Source organism: Manis pentadactyla, chromosome 4, assembly GCF_030020395.1.
Source record: "Manis pentadactyla isolate mManPen7 chromosome 4, mManPen7.hap1, whole genome shotgun sequence".
Classification (NCBI taxonomy): Eukaryota; Metazoa; Chordata; class Mammalia; order Pholidota; family Manidae; genus Manis; species Manis pentadactyla.
Genome location: NC_080022.1, coordinates 95,347,849 through 95,365,964, shown reverse-complemented (window position 1 = coordinate 95,365,964; position 18,116 = coordinate 95,347,849). Strand labels below are relative to the sequence as shown.

The window sequence follows — 18,116 nt, the reverse complement described above, 5'->3', positions numbered from 1 at the left end:
TTCTTTAAACATGTAACCACTTCATCATCATTTTGAATGTCTTAATTGATTTTAAATTCCTCTTTGATCCATAAAAATTTAGTATCAATTTGCATTTAACACAAAATGCAAATATGTATAAACCCAGAATCATATGAGATAGAGAAGGGACATGAGACAAGCATCAGGATTAATTTTTCTTGCCTATCATGAAAAATGCCAAGATATAAATAGTATAGTAAGAACAAAGGAACTCCATCTTAAGGCTAAGATTCCATTTTAAAAAGCTGGGAGTCAGGAGGTATATTCTTAACATACTTTATGGTAAGTAGCCAACAACGGACCCTATATTAAGGCAGGGCAAGCAGTCCTAAATATGTTCCCACTGCTTGAGGGTAACCACTATCTTGGAGAAGAATAGGATCAATAAATTCCTTGTGTTAAGTTTATCTTACAGAATATCTAGAGGACTAACTATGGATAATGACATAATATCTCCCACCACAGACAGACCACATGTCAAGCCTGTGACCCACTGGCCCTTTGCCCCATTCTTGAAATCCTTAAAAGACAGGAATCCTAAGCCTTAAAGTGCACCTCCTCTCTGAGTCTGCCCGCACATCCCTTCCTTTGAGTGTGTACTTTGCCTTAAATAAAGCCTTCTTGCTGTTCAACTTACTGCATTTTGTCTCTGCTCTCTTCCAACCGTCTTTTACCTTTTCCCAGTGGTAAGGGTCTTTGTTACTTGGCTATTTCATTCAGTTTTCTAGACTTAAGCACAGGTCTTCACTCTCTTTGTTCTACTTCAGATGAGTAGGGAAGGGCTTCTAAGGTCTCTTATTTGGGCTTGCTAGTTCCCATTGTCTGGGTGACCAGGATGGCACTGCCACTTTATGATCATGCTCTCTAGTAGCCTGGCTGAAAATCTTCTTTCTTTGCTTTGGGAAGTTCTCAGAACAGAATCTCACTCCATCCAGTGCTTTGTAGCTCCCCCAAATTCTGAGGCAATATGGGCTTAAGTCCCACACTGTTCAGATTCAAGCAGATGCTGGATACCAGGTGCCCCTGGCTTTGGGAGTTGGCAAGGGATCTACCCCATGCTGAGCAGGAGTTCAGTGAACTTTCCTTTCTTCCCTCTGTTCTTCCTTGCTCTCTACTGCCTGCATGGCTGCTGCCATTGACTACTACTCTCGCTTTAATGAATCCCTTCCATACGTACACTCATTGGACCTGCTGGTGAATTCTTTCTACATCAGAATGAAAAACCCTCCCTCATGCAGGCTGAGGTTTCACCTAGTGCACAGGGAGACACATCTCCAAATGCAGCTGCCTGGCAACACATACATTTTAGCTTCCAATGCATGAAAGAAAGTATACAGGGAGTAATTTGATTAAATCACTAGTTTAAATGAGTTGTTCTTTGTATAAGTACTACCCATAATTAGAGATAGGTTCCATTTTTAGAAGATCACTACATTTTAAAGCAATATTTTTTTCAGAATAATTTTGAAGTCAAATAAAAAACTGAAAACTGTTATCCTTTTTATGTTATTTTTTTAAACCAAAGTTAATTAAAGCAGGTACTTGTGGAGTCACTTGGGAAACCATCTCCCATACAACACGGTAGTCACAGATTTGTAGAAGATATTTTGTCTATTAAGAAATAATCATGAGAACAAAAAATTGCATATATTATTTTTGATTATCACACTTTTTCTTCTCTGAGAAAATTACACAATGAAATTGGTTACAGTTGTGTTTTTTTCCTTTATATTTATTAATAAGCACATAGCTCTGAAGTCTGAGAATCAAAAGCATCCTTTACTCATTTATAAGGTTTTCTTGGGCAGTGACAGATGAGATTTTTGTCAGTTCTCTGTGAGATGAGAAAAAATTAGGTCAATGTAGACATATTTTAAAAAACAAGGCTAAATTTATTCAAGACTTTAAGGACTTTTAAAAGAAATTAAAGTATCATTGATATACAATCTTATGATGGTTTCACATACACAAAACAGTGGCTCAGCATTCACCCATATTATCAAAACTTCACCCCCTATATTGTGGTCACTGTCTATTAACCTAGTAAGATGTTAATAGAGTCATTAATTGTATTCTCTGTGCTGTACTACTGTCCCAATGACTTACCTATGTTGTGATTGCCAATTAGACTACCCCTTAATCCCTTCTCCTTCCCCAACACTTCCCCTTTGGTAACCACTAGTCCCTTCTCAGTGTCTATGAATCTGCTTTTTTTGTTCCTTCTGTTTCTCTTTGTTTTAATACTCTACAATGAGTGAAATCATTTGGCATTTGTCTTTCTCTGCCTGACATATCAATGAGCATAATATCCTCTAGATCCATCCATGTTGTTGCAAATGGCAGGATTTCTTTTCTTTTTATGACTGAATAATATTCCATTGTGAATATGTACCACTTCTTTATCCATTCATCTGTTGATGGACATTTAGGTTGCTTCCATATCTTGGTTATTATAAATAGTACAGTGATAAACATAGGGGTGCATATGTCTTTTCAAATCAGGGATCTGGTTTTCCTCCAGTAAATTCCTAGGAGTGGAATTACTGGGTCGAATGGTATTTCTATTTTTAGTTTGTTGAGGAACCTTCACATTGCTTTCTACAGCGATTGAACCAATTTACATTCCCACCAACAATGTAGGAGGGTTCTCTTTTCTCTGCATCTCGCCAGAATGTTATTTCTTGTTAAGAACTGTTTTTATTTTGACATTATGTCCTTCCTATTTAGGGATGTTAAACAGAACTTCTTTTATAAAATTATGGTAATAGTGAATGGTAAAGTGATCCACGTTCAAGAATTCAGAACAGAAAAAGAATTTAGAGTTCCTAGAATGCTTCAATCTAAAACTTTTTATTTATTAGCAAGAGCCCAGTTAGAATGCATTGTATAAATAATAATATAATAAGAATAAAAAATATGTAATAGAAGATTAGAATTTAAATATGAACAATGCAAAAGCTTTGTATAATGCTTCTCTTTCAGTTGTCAACATTGGACTTAATGGGAGAATTATGCAGACATGCTAAACTGCTGTGTCAAGAGTTATCACCAATAACATTTTAACTCTGGGAATCAACCAGAGGGAAGGGTGAAGCAAAAGAATATTTTTAATAAAACTTAAATTGGATCCTGATGGAAACCAAGTGCACTTAGAATGAAAACCAAACTCTTTTATCATGGCCTACAGGTCCTAAATGACCTAGCCCCCACTAAGTCTCTATCCCTGGTTCACCATGGTTCAGTCCACTGCTGTTTTGTTTCCTCCAACATTCCCAGTTTGTTCCTACTTCAGAACCCTGGAAGCAAGTAAATACAAGTAAATGCATTTGCCTCTGCCTGAAATGCTTTTTCCTCATATCATCACCCATGTGGCACTTTTTCATTATTCATCTTTCAACTCAAAGGTTACAGCCTCACAAGGATCTTTTCTAAAGTAAAAGTACCCACTATCACCATCACTTTCCATATAAATAGCTTGTTTTATTGTCTTCATAGTATATATTGCTGTCCAAAAATCAACACATGTCTGAATTTGTTTACTGCTCTTCCTGAATAACAGAGTAAGCTGCTCTTTGGTTCATCATTGTATCCCATAAACCTAGGAGAGTGACTGATGTGACAGTAAGTACTTATTAAGTATTTATTGAAGAATTACACTTATTTAACTAAATCTCAGGCAGTATTGGTTATGATACACCATTATTTATGCACTAGCATGAAGAAATGTGCAATTTTCACTATATTGTATTACATTTATTACCTAGAATTTTCATTTTATATTTATTAAAAGAGCTTTTTAAAACTTATTTTGACCTAGATTTTTTTCATCATGTATCACTCTCATGTATATATGAAGTAAAAAATACATAAATTGGTTAACGTGTTTCTAAAACTTCTCCACAATGTCCAACTCTCCTGAATATCTTTCTTTGTAATAATAAATTTGACCATATTTTAAAAATTCCATTCCTCAATACATAGCATAAAAAATATAATAAACCAACAGACTAGGAAAATATTTGCAACACATAATATTGACCATGTATTATGAATATATACTAAATTAATACATACCAGTAAACAAAAGTCAAGGAAAACTGGAGGAATGACTTGAATAACTACTTTAAAAAACCTGTACAGGCAAAAAAAAAATTTTTTTTGAAATTATGCTTAGCCTTATTACTAATCAGGGTGATGCATATTTGTTTTGAAATAATTTTATACTTACAAAGAATAAGAAAAATAGCACAGACATTCTCATAAACCCTTTACTCACTTTCCCAATATGTTAGCTTACCTAACCATAGAACAATTTCCAAAACTAGGTAACTTTGACACAATGTTAAATACAAAAGTAATTGTATTTCACCAGGTTTGTTTTTTCTAATATCCATTTTCTTTTCCAGAATCAGATCCAGAATCCCACTTTCATTTAGTTGTTCTGTCTACTCCATTCTCTGAGTTTCTCAGTCTCCTTGTCTTTTATGACCTGGATGCTTTGGAACATTAGTTATTATTATTATTTTTTTTCAATTTACACACTTAAGGCATACTATTTAATGTTTTTTTAGTCTATTCACAGTTATGCAACTATCACTACACTTTAAAAATATTTTCATTACTTCCAAAAGAAACCCTGTATTCTTTACAGCCACTCCCCATTTCTCTCCTACTCCCATAGTCCCTGGCAATCACTAGTCTACTTTTTGTTACTGTAGTTTCTCTATCTGGACATTTCATATAACCGGAATCATGTAAGATGTGGTCTTTTATTACTGGCTTCTTTCCCTTAGCCATATTTTCAAGGTTTTTCTGTGTTGTAGCATATATCACAATTTCTGTTCTTTTCGTTTTTTTTAAATTTTGGTATCGTTAATGTACAATTACTTGAACAACATTAGGGTTACTAGACTGCCCTATTACCAAGTCTGCCCCATATACCCCCTTACAGTCACTGTCCATCAGCATAGTAAGATGCTATAGAATCATTACTTGTCTTCATTGTACATACTGCCTTTCCTGTGTCCCCCCCCAACTACATTATGTGTGCTAATTGCAATACCCCCTTTCCCCCTTATCCCTCCCTTCCCACCCTTCCTCCCCAGTCCCTTTCCCTTTGGTAACTGTTAGTCCATTCTTGGGTTCTGTGAGTCTGCTGCTGTTTTGTTCCTTCAGTTTTTTCTTTGTTCTTATACTCCACAGATGAGTAAATCATTTGATACTTGTCTTTCTCCACCTGGCTTATTTCACTGAGCATAATACCCTCTAGCTCCATCCATGTTGTTGCAAATGGCAGGGTTTGTTTTCTTCTTATGGCTGAATAATATTCCATTGTGTATATGTACCACATCTTCTTTATCCATTCATCTACTGATGGACACTTAGGTTGCTTCCATTTCTTGGCTATTGTAAATAGTGCTGTGATAAACATAGGGGTACATATGTCTTTTTCAAACTGGGCTGCTGCATTCTTAGGGTAAATTCCTAGGAGTGGAACTCCCGGGTCAAATGGTATTTCAATTTTGAGTTTTTTGAGGAACCTCCATACTGCTTTCCCAATGGTTGAACTAATTTACATTCCCACCAGCAGTGCAGGAGGGTTCCCCTTTCTCCACAACCTTGCCAACATTTGTTGTCATTTGTCTTTTGGATGTTGGCCATCCTAATTGGTGTGAGGTGATATCTTAATGTGGTTTTAATTTGCATTTCTCTGATGATTAGCAATGTGGAGCATCTTTTCATGTGCCTGTTGCCCATATGAATTTCTTCTTTGGAGAAGTGTCTGTTCAACTCCTCTGCCTATTTTTTAATTGACTTATTTGCTTTTTTTTTGTTGAGGTGTGTGAGCTCTTTATATAATTTGGATGTCAACCCCTCATCGGATATGTCATTTATGAATATATTCTCCCATACAGTAGGATGTCTTTTTGTTCTACTGATGGTGTCCTTTGCTGTACAGAAGCTTTTTAGTTTGATATAGTCCCACTTGTTCATTTTTGCTTTTGTTTCCCTTGCCCAGAGAGATATGTTCATGAAGAAGTCTCTCATGTTTATGTCCAAGAGATTTTTTGCCTATGATTTTTTCTAAGAGTTTTATGGTTTCATGACTTACATTGAGGTCTTTGATTCATTTTGAGTTTACTTTTGTGTATGGGATTAGACAAGAATCCAGTTTTATTCTCTTACATGTAACTGTCCAGTTTTGCCAACACCAGCTGTTGAAGAGGCTGTCATTTCCCCATTGTAGGTCCATGGCTCCTTTATCATATATAATTGACCATTGGGTTTATATCTGGGCTCTCTAGTCTGTTCCACTGGTCTATGGGTCTGTTCTTGTGCCAGTACCAATTGTCTTGATTACTGTGGCTTTGTAGTAGAGCTTGAAGTCAGGGAGCGTAATTCCCTCTGCTTTATTCTTCCTCCTCAGGATTGCTTTGGCTATTTGGGGTCTTTTGACATTCCATATGAATTTTAGAACTATTTGCTCTAGTTCATTGAAGAATGCTGTCGGTATTTTGATAGAGACTGCATTGAATCTGTATATTGCTTTAGGCAGGATGGCCATTTTGACAATATTAATTCTTCCTAGCCATGAGCATGGGGTGAATTTCCATTTATTAGTGTCCTCTTTAATTTCTCTTAAGAGTGTCTTGTAGTTTTCAGGGTATAGGCCTTTCACTTCCTTGGTTAGGTTTATTCCTAGGTATTTTATTCTTTTTGATGCAATTGTGAATGGAATTGTTTTCCTTATTTCTCTTTCTGCTTGTTCATCATTGTGTATAGGAATGCAACAGATTTCTGCGTACTAATTTTTTTGTATCCCACAACTTTGCTGAATTAAGATATTAGATCTAGTAGTTTTGGAGTGGAGTCTTTAGGATTTTTTACATATATATCATGTCATCTGTAAGCAGTGACAGTTTAACTTCTTTACCAATCTGGATGCCTTGTATTTCTTTGTGTTATTTGATTGCTGTGGCTAGGACCTCAAGAACTGTGTTGAATAGAAGTGGAGAGAGTGGGCGTCCTTGTCTTGTTCCCAATTAATTGGCTGAAATGGTCTCTGCCAGGATTCTCCATAGCAAATTACTATTTTTCCTTTAATAATTGTTAAATATTTGGATATGCTTTGGGACCATAATTGACTGAATATCCTCTCAAACTTCAAGTCTATCCAGAACCTCAGAATGTGACCTTACTTAGAAATAGGATCTTTGCAGATATAATCAAGTTAAAATGAAGTCATACTGAATTAGGGTAAACCCTAATCCAACAACTAGTGTTTTAAGAGGGAAACCTGTACACAGAAACATACAGGAAGAACATCATGTGATGACTGAGGCAGATTGCAGCAATGCATCTAGAGTCTAAGAATATCAAGCAGTGCCAGCAGTTAGAAGATGGGCATGGAACGCTCTCCCTCAAACCTTCTGCATGAACCAACCTTGCCACACCTTGATTCAGATTTTTGGCTTCTAGAACGGTGAGAAAATGGGTTTTAAGCCATCCAGTTTGTGGTAATTTGTTATGACAACTCTAGGAAACTTCACACAGATTATGCAAATTTCTTTTCTGCTTTAACTTTAGTCCACTAATTTTAGCATGCATTGGTGGGTCTTGTTGAGATCTCTTTTTGGCTTATAGATAGATGTGCAGGTTTTTCCACACAGGCTTATTCTTGGCCACTGACTAATGCATTATTTCCTAAGAGCACCTCATTGCTGTCTCCAGAATTTTATTCCAAGCTGCTAAAAGCCATTGCAGCAGGAATTCTAAGGCAACCAAGATTCCTACCACCTGTTGTACATGCATTGTATAATCCTCTTGAGTATGGGCTGGACCTGTGTGTATTAAAGGGTATCACTCATGTCTCCTTTATAGCAGAAGGGATTATTGTGGATGTAATTAAGATCTCTAATCAGTTGGGTTAATAAAGAGGGAGATTATTTTGGTTGGGCCTAACCTAATCAGGTGAGATCTTATAAAGGTAGGAGACAAAGGAAGTCAGATGATCTCTTATTGGCCCTTAAGACAGGCCTTGAAGGCCTAGGACCTTAATATCTGCAAGGAAATGGATTTTGCCAATAACCATATGACCTTGGGAGAGGAACCAGAGACTCAGATGAGATGCTATCCTTGATTGACACCAATTTTAGCCTTGTGAGATCCTGAGGACCCAGTTGAGCCTTGCATGGACTTGTTCAGAAATATGACAATAAATGGATGTTGCTTTAAACTGCTAACTTTATGGCAGTTTGTTATACAGCAATAAAAAACACATATAGCCATACCCCAAGTGTTTATACAAGGTGTTAATGGAGAGTTCAGGGAAAACAGCTAATCCCCTATTCCTTTCTCAAATGGCCCTTAAATAGTTTATTAATGAAACAGCAAGACCTTGCCTTTGTCTGGCCATGCCACCAGGAATGCAAACCAATTATACCTATGCTTAGGATCTACCACACCACAACCCCTACATGTGTAAGCTATATTCCAGTTTTAGAGATATTAAAATATGAAATAAAAATGAATCTTAGGTTCAATGACATATGGAAACCCACTTCAACCAACTCCTCACAACTCCTAGGTCAGATGAAATGCCAAGTGAATTGCAGTTCATTGAAGCTCTGAATGTTCTGCCCGCTCTTTAGCATTCTTGGAGAGTGGTATCTGCTTCCCACTATGAATATTAGTGGATAATACTCTTTAGTTCACTCTGAAAGATGTGATGAGACAACTGAAAGTGAAATAACTGCAAAATATGAAATATGACTGCTTATCATGAAATGTGTCTAATATAAATGAGGTAGATTAAGAATTAAAAATAAGGATGTCTGATATTAGCAAGGATTTTAAAAATGTTTAATTTTATTACTATATATGTATCCCTTAACAATAAATCGGATAGTCACACAATGAAATACTATACATGAAAATAATGGCTATATACAACAAAAATATATCTTAGAAATGTGTTGAGTGAAAAAATCAAATACCCATAGATGACAAAGTATGATACTATTTTTGTAGAGCTCAAAAAGGAACAAAACTAAAAAATACATCACCTTAGGGATACATACATATTTTAGCTCTTTGACATGGGATAAAATTATTAAAAAAGGGGAGGGAGTTGGGACAGGACAGGAGCTCAGATAAATGGAAAATAGGTAATGTTCTAATTCTTAGATTACATGATGAATTATTATGGTTGATAATTTGCAATGTCACATCTTTTCATGTCATATAATAAAGTGTAAATTATGCATAAAGTACTGAAAAAATTCTATTTGCATGGTTGTTTTTTAAACTATGCTTACTTTATCAGTCAAGGTTCTTAACTATAGGCAATTCAAGTTAATTCTGACAAAAAGTGGTTTATTAAAAGGCTAATAAGTAATCATCAGGATCTCCAGGATAGCCAGAAAACCAGAATTAGAGGCTACACAGCCTCTAATCACTTCAGGTAGCTGCTTCAGTGAAGATCTCAGTGTGTCCACCGTTGGGCAGAAACTCTGCTGCTTACACCAGCTTTGCTGACAATGGATACTGAATGTTGTCACTAAAGCACTTCTGCTGTTCCTTCGTGGAGCTGGATGCAGTAGCAGGTTGTAGGTCACCACTTTAGTCAAAGAATTCTGCATCATTCTTGCTTCTTTGAATGACTAATGTTTAAAGCAGATGTATCTTCCCTAGCTGCAAAAGAGGCTGGGAAAACATACATCTGACACTTTCAAATTTTTCAGGAGAGAGGAAGGTTCTGCCTCATTAGGTGAGGGGTTCCCTAAATGTAGGAGTTAGGATTGGGCAGCCAAAAAAGAAATGACATGTCTGCTACAGCCCATTATCCTGGCTATTCAACATCAACACAGTCCTTCAGCTAAAGCCTGTTAAAAATTATTCAATGTAAAAGGATCTGTGTCAGACTTTAGGTGCCTTCTCAATTCTCTTTACTAATAGAATACTGATTTTATTTGGGGCAGCTATACAGCCAGCCTCCTTTGCAGCTGGAAGTAAGCATTTAACAGGCCAGGCAAATAAACAGGGGAAACTCATCTGAAATTTCTGGGAATGAAAATCCTCATAAAGAAGTATAGTTAGAGCTGGCACAGACCTGCCTTCAACATGGACATGACATTTGGCACAGCAGCAATACTCCTGCAAACAAGAAAAGCAAGAAGGATGGAAAACATGCTAAGGAGGCAGATTTGAAAGACAGAACTGCACTCTTTCCTGCATTTAGTAAGGGCCACTGATTAGGCATTATTCCTTTTAGTTGCATGCCACATATGCTCAGCTACACCATTCTAGAAAACAGATGATAATTATGTTTCATTAGTTAACATTCCACTTAATTGAATTCACAATATTTTCTTCTTTTGCATTATTAGTAAAAATAGATTTGCTAATCAAAAATCACTTTCAACAGTATTTGGCATTAAAGCATCTTAATTTGATGGTTAAGAATATGTTTAAGAGTCTCTCTGGGTTTCAATCTTATTTCCAGTTTGTGCACAAATACACAACCTCCTTGTGCCTGAATATCTGACAAAATGAGGTACAGCTGAAATGAGATTCTATAATTAGAAAGCACCAAGCTTTTGTTCACCTACCCATTTGTTGTCTCTATTGGATTCTGAGGTTTAAAAAGTCCCTCCTATGCATCCTATACAGTCTTATATTGGATTTATCACACTGCTTTGTAATTATATATATATATACTTGTTTGTCTCTCCCAGATTTTTTTTCTTTGAGAGCAATGTCAACATCCCTCCCTCCCTTTTTTCTATTCATAACTCCAGATGAAGTATATAACAGACTAGACACTCTCAAACTAGTGTCCTTAGAACATATCTGAGATTAAAACACAAATTGCTTGATCCCATCCCCAAATTTCTATTTTGTAAGTCACTGAAACACATTCTGAGAAACACTGAAATAGACTTTCAATGTCTGACTCAAATAATGCATACAATACTAATATGTCAAGATAATAAAGGTAAATATCAATAGTTTTTAAGCATTTTTCAAGATATTTCCAAATTCAGTTTTAATTTTATAATTTTGATTTGTAATCATGTAATTTATGATTTCTAATCAGGAGGAAATCTTGAAAACCATTTCATAAGCCAATATTTGTAAAGTTATACTGCTGACTACATTGTGCTAATTACAAAATAGTTAAGAAAATCCCTGTCTACTTGACATGTTCCTGGGTATGTGAAAAACAAACTCTGCACTTCTTTATAGACTCATTATGGAGTTAAAATTAGCTGATTTTCTCAAAATGAGGTTTTTATTAGAAAAGACACATTTGCACTAAGATTTTGCAATTAAGTCAAATTCTTCCATCCACTGCAACAGACTTTACTATCCACTCAAATCAAAGAACATTCCTTCCCTACTTCGACTTTCTAGCTATACAGTATCTTCATAGCAGTAACTGTAGCCAGAACATGTATTATGTAGGACACTGACAGCTCTTTAGACTTATACTTTAAGCTTTTGATTTGCTAGGGGGTAAAAGTTAACAGAGATTTATCCTGATATCTGAGATACAAAGAATTTTGTAAAGCAATTCTAAAGGAACGTAAGACAGATAAAAGGACACCATATTATACTTTAATGGGCCATTTGACTACATTATCACTTTCACTGAAAAGTGGCCATGGCAACTGACAAATGTCTCCTGAATGAATTGTGGGACATACAGGGGCACTTACGGCATATACTTCAAGGCAAAGACTAAAAGTTAGCTTGTTGGGAAACAAGATAAAAATGCCTACTCTTTTAAAGTGATGCAGGACTTTGAGAAGAAATTTTCACAAATTCTAAAATGATATATATCTGTTCATTAAAGCCCACACCTGTCAGCAAACTCCATTAGCATCACTGGGATCAGATGCTTTTAGGACATCCTAGAGAGATTGTTGTTTTAACTGGAGTTAATTCTTCGTGGCAGTACCAAGAAATTTTATGCCACACAAAGCACTAACAAAACTGTTTTAACACTGAGTCTCTCCCATGCAGTATGGTGCTCAGTGCTATTGTAAAATATAGACAGATTTAGCATTACTTAAATTATTTGGGGGTAAACCTAAATTGACAGTAAAACATGAAATAATTTGCAAATTTGAAATGCTAGTAAATGGGAATGAGTTAATGGGTGAGCCTACTTGACTACTCATATTTGAATCTCAACATTGTTTTGCTGTCTACACAGCACTAAGAGTGTAACTACTCTCTTGAGGTGATAAAAAACTTTGCTTCCTTGTGAAAAATGGATATAAAAAGCCAACTACTAGTACTAGTAATGAAAGACATCTAACTGACAGTTCTTAACCATAAAACAGCAGTTACATATAAATTAAACAATGTAGTACCTAAGAATTATGATGTAAATAAACCTATTGTATGTTCTTTACACTTCTACCCAGGTTACAGATTTCCTAGTTGAACAAAATTGAAAAATTAACTACCAATACCAAATATAATAAATAAAAGCTACTTCCAGCATTTGAACTAAGAGTGCATGTGTGTGTGTGTGCACGTATGCAGGACAAATTTCTCAGCATTCTTTGAACAATACAAAGTCTATACTACCACTAGAACCTACTGAGGACTATCAGTAGGTTCTCTCAAATTAAGACTAAAGACATGAGGCACAAAGTGCCAACTCTTAGCACCAGAGAGACTTAAAACTTCATAAAGGTGAATTACATTATGAACCAGAGAATCTGCCATTCTAGTTCTGGAGAATAGTATCATTTTTATCAAATGGAAAAAACACCCAGGTTTATGCCAAATAGATTTAAAAAGCTAACTGCTTTAAAAAATTTTTAGAATTTCAATTTACAATCCTATATAAAACTGTTGATTTATAATAAAATGCTTTAAGTTTCAGAGATGTAAAAAAACAGAAATGAACTGAAAACACAGTTTATATAAACTGAGGTACCAGAAATGAAAATTTAAAAGTACTCTCTTAGAGAAAGGAATGGTAAAATTTCTGTGTATTCTCACTAACACACCCCAGAACTGTTTCCTGGACAGCTAATTCTGACTTAGGATTATAACTGCCACCTGATACCTTTAATTAACACTAAATCAAGTCTGAATGGACAATATTTGAATAGAAAGATAACAACTTCCTTCCTTGATAATCTCCAGCTGTCATTCAGTAGCTCAGTTATTTAATGGCTTGGGAAGCAGTGTCCATTGAGTTTTCCTTTCTGACCGGAAGAGACTCAGTGCTGATGGACAATAATTCTCGAAGTTCCTTATTTTCAAGCTGGGAAAAAGAAAAAAAAGGTGTATGTTTATTTCAGGTATTTGACTGACAAACCACATCAGAAAGCATTGTTTTGGGCCTGGAACAGAAAGCATATTATTTTAGTTTTAAAAGCTTTAATGCAACAAAAGAACAGAACTTCAAACTCCCTAAAACATTACTTATTTACTCATGTAACAAACATTTACTGAGTAATTTCTATATGCCATGTGTTAGGACTACAAAGAAAAAAACAAGGTCCCTCTCCACCTGAGGAATTTACTGCTTGTTATACTCTTCATAGTTTCCACACTTTACTACTGTTTATCTTTTAAATTCTTGACAGTAGTTTCACTCTGCTCAGCCTTCTCTCCTAGATGCCCTATAGTTTTGGAGAAAGGAAGGAAAGGAGAAGAAAGTACTTACTGGGTACACAGCCAGACACCATGTGGGTATCTTCCATTATTCTCAATCTGTAGGATAGGTACCATTGCCTATATCCATATTCACTTTAAGATGAGGACACTGTGGCTCACAGAAGTCTAAAAACTTGTTCAAACTCAGACCACTCAGATGTGGTATTGCTGGGGTCTCAATGTGATGCCTGTTTTTCTACATCTCCATATTAAGTAAAATTTGTCCCACATTTTTTTAGAGCTGTTTCCATAGTAAGGTAAATCAGGGATAGTGTAGACAAGGTTGTTCTATCATTTTAACTAACTCCTAATTCCTCTTGTGATTTTGTCACTCCCTTTGATTTCCAGATAGGGCAGCTTCACTCTTCACCATTAGTCTCTCTGCAAGAAATTCTGGTAAACCATAGCATTGTCAGGTTTCACCAAGAGTCAGACCCCATGGCCACTAAATTTTCTACCATAAAAAATGCTTCCCTTAGTACTTTATATCTCTCTTAATATAAGCACTAATGTTATTCCTTTCACTAGACTGAACAGGGACCCCATCTTTTTCTCTCTGGTATTTCTAAAAGGGCCCATGACAGCATCCTGTAATAAGGAGCATTCAAACCATTTATTATAACGTTTTCCCTTAACAACTTTATGAGCACACTAATACCCCAAGCCTTTATTTGTAAATTATTCCTATTTTAATCAAAATATCAAGTGCAAATAGTTTTAAAATAATTAAGACTACAGGCTTATAAAATAAACTCCAGTTCCTTGGCTTTGTTCTCCAAAGGCAGCCACTTTTAATACTTTGATCTATTTCTTTTGGTATTTCCTTCCATAATTCTAAATAATATGCCTGTACTTCTAGTTCTTGATCATGAGTTTTAGACATCTATTTGACTTCCTTTAACGCAGGTAAGGGATTTTTAGCTCACATGTAACCTGCCTCTTCCATCCTCTCTATCCTCTCAATTTGGTAATTTCTCAATTCCTAGCTAATACATAGTTGGCATTTTCATTGTTTGCTGCTGCTATTTCCTTTCTTGAAAAGGGTATGAACAAGTTTTAACTGTAAATTATGAGCACACAGAAAACATCAGGACACTGAAGTGATGGGATAGCAATGGCATGTCTTCCAGAGTCTATGAAAACTTCCTAAAATATTGTGAACCTAAAACAGCAATTTACCTCTAATTGGGCCAGTTTTTCCTGAATCTTACAAAATTGGTCATCGTCCACCTGAACGGCTTTCCTCATGACTTCTCCCATTTCACAGATTCTGTCAATCTGACTCTCAATTTCCTGTGAAGATATTAAGGAAAAAAAGGTGAAAAAATAAACTTTCTACAGGTATGAAGTTCATGAGAACATGTGCATTATGATGTCAAAACGTTTACTTAATCTATGTTACAGAGGTTTACACAGGAGTTTCACTATAATCTTAGTCCTCAGAGGTAAAGCAGAGTAAAGTTATCTCATAGTATTTCCAAATAATTTGTTTTTGAAACATCAATTCTAGTCTAACCACCCACTGGGTGTTGAACAAATTTGAATACTTTTATTGGCAGGAAGCTAACCACATACCAAGGTTATCTTATTCTATCTTTGGATATACCTCTTAGCAAGTTTTTCATATGAGCTAAACTCTTGACTCCTTCAAGGTTCAAGTTTTCTCCTCCAGACTATAGAAAATAAAAGTTTATTTTTCTGTTTCAGATGAAAAGCCTTTCATGTATTTAAAATAACCCTGTTCCCTAAGAATTTTGTTATCTTAGTAAAATCCTTTCAATGGAATTTAAGATAATTATCTTTCAAATTCCATATAGCAAAGAGTGAGGCACCAATTTGTGAATCCAGAATTAAATGATATACTATGTGTGAATGTAGAATGACAACGATGAAGCACTCTATAAACATAAGCACAATTATTAGGTCTCCCAAATTAAATCATAAGCAACCAAAGTGTAGAAAGTATGCCATATGCTTTTAAAAATACCATATTTCTCCTAACAACATAATATGATGCTACATAGTTCAGTTCAGTAAAGGTTTACTGACTGCTATGTACCAGGTACTATTTTAGGGATAAAAAATGGACTCATGCTCCCTACAATCAAGGAGCTTACAGTTTAGGGAAATGTACAATAACTAACTATTTATTGAGCACCTTCAACACTAACTGGCATTATGTTTGGTGGAAGAACTAAGCATTCATTAACATAATGAAAAGAGATCGTGGTGAAGGACAGAGGGAGGAACTTTAGTCCCATTGAAATAAAAGGACTTAAGCAGCCCCTTACCCCCTCTTTTCTATTTATATCTTTACAAAGCTGTAACAAAATCAAAAGCAAATGAAAGGAAAACCAGCTTTTCCTCAAAAACAAGCAGACACTCTAAAACAATTTCAAGATTCCAATTCAGTTCATTTAGAATTTATTCATCGAAGTTTCTTACTGCAGAGTGAGACTGGTGAGCTTTCAGGACTGGTTCAGCATCCACTGCTTTTTTAGCAACCATCAGTTGTAACATCTGTTTTCGGTACTTGCTCATGATGAGTTCCAAAGCATCCTGGTGTTCTTCCAAGGAAACCCATAGCTCTATCAAAAAACAAAATAACTTGGCACTGATGTCTACAGATAGCTCCCAAAGCCAAGCTCTCAATAGTTGGAATTTTATGACACACAATGAGATGCTGTGAATCCCAAGTTGTAAATCAGGGTTTAAGTCCACAAAATTCAACAGTTAAGGTCTATGTGAAAAAGAACTTTCTAGGTTGAGGCAGCATAGTCTGGTAAAACAACACGGAATACATACTCAGAAGACCTTCATTTGAGTTCAGTTCTATGAGTTACTAATTTAATACTCTCAAGCAAACCATTTAACCTCTCTGGGCTTATTTCTTATCTGCATGTAGTAAGTACCCAGCTTGTCTACCTTAAAATGGAAATAAGAGAATACAATGGGATGATATATGTAAAAACTCTCTGTAAACTTATACACAAATAACTATTCATTTTACTATCATTAATGATGTATTCAGTAAACCTAAGAATATATAGCCCGAGGACAAAATTCAGTTCTTCCACACTGCACAAGAACATAAAATTACCCTTCAATCTTTTTTTTAATTGAAGTATCATGATATATGATCTTATATTGGTTTCAAATGTACAACACAGTGGTTCAACAATCACCCATATTATTAAATCCTCACCCCTTCTAGTGTGATTGCTACCAACATGGAAAGATGTTACAGAATCAATGACTATATTCTACACGCTGTACTACTGTCATGTGACCAACTTATATTGTGATTGCCTATTATTGTGCCCCTTTATCCCCCTCATCCTTCCCTGCCAACCCATCCCAACCCCTCCCCTTTAGTAACTACTAGTCACTTCTCAGTGTCTATGACTCTACTGCTGTTTTGTTCATTCTGAAAAACCCTTCAATCTTAACTTTAGTGTTTATTTCAGTATTAAATATTAAATGTTAAGCCCTTGAGGATATTAATTCTTTCATTATTAAAGCTTCAACCTGGAAAATACCGAAGTCGTACAATAGCTGAACTCTACTAAGCACCTCTTTGATAAGCTGCCTATAAATATAACATTGGTCAGTTGCCCTTGAAAAGGGTAATGTAACAAACTTTACTGTTACTAGGCCAGCACAGGATAACTTTATTAATTAAAAGTGTTAATCTAGAAATATATATAAGACATGCACTTTTGTGAACGGTTAGCCAGTTTTGTAAGAAATCTTTGAAAAATTACTGGATATGAAAAAACAACTACACAAAAAGGCCTGACTAACCTCTGTTTTCCTGCTGCAAGTCTCTAATCTGTGTATTTTCTTGGGACAGCAGAATGTGAGGTTTGTATTTGGACATGTCCTTTATATCGGATGCATCCTCTTGACACTGGACAAACAGAGAGACTCAGCACGGCGTAAACAGAAACAGCCGCAGATACAACTGAAGCAGGAGTCAAAGAGCTGCAGGGCAGCACTCTCAGCCCCGACACCCCCAGAAAGGTCTCACTGTCACCCTCTGAGACCAGGAATAAATTCCAGGCCGAGTGCCCAATTCACCTCTCCCACCACCCTTCCAGGACACAGAACTTGAGGGCACAGACCCCTACCCTCTGCCTGACCTGGTCCGGAAGTGCTGTCCCCGCCTCCCGCATAGCGGCCACCCGCCGGTGCAGAGCCGCTGACTGATCTACCAGCGACTCCGCGGCTGCATCGTGCTCGCGCAGCCTCTCCAGCAACGTCTTAGCGTCTGTGAGAATCTTCTCGATGGTGCAGCTCATACCGACCGCAGAACTACAGCGCCAGCACTATCCACCTATATGAATCTTCCCGGAACCCGTCCCAAAGTTACGTACGTCACTTCCCCGTTACGTTAAAAAGGCGCCAAAGAC

At 36.1% G+C, this 18,116-nt stretch overlaps 1 protein-coding gene across 2 annotated transcripts; it reads right to left on the bottom strand.

The window, feature by feature from the left end:
• Positions 1–8,871: 8,871 nt before the first annotated feature.
• On the bottom strand, positions 8,872–18,088 carry SIKE1 (suppressor of IKBKE 1). 2 transcript variants are annotated; one of them, XM_057500507.1, is made up of 5 exons: positions 17,847–18,088; positions 17,509–17,614; positions 16,150–16,292; positions 14,884–14,997; positions 8,872–10,176 (listed from the first exon to the last, which is right to left on the bottom strand). In XM_057500507.1, exons 1-5 carry the CDS (start codon positions 18,003–18,005, stop codon positions 9,940–9,942), a joined length of 759 nt encoding a protein of 252 aa, XP_057356490.1. In that variant the 5' UTR covers positions 18,006–18,088; the 3' UTR covers positions 8,872–9,939. The 2 variants fall into 2 exon arrangements, with proteins under 2 accessions (XP_057356490.1, XP_036779253.1); XM_036923358.2 differs by having other exon boundaries at positions 10,037–13,309; positions 17,847–18,087.
• Positions 18,089–18,116: the final 28 nt, after the last annotated feature.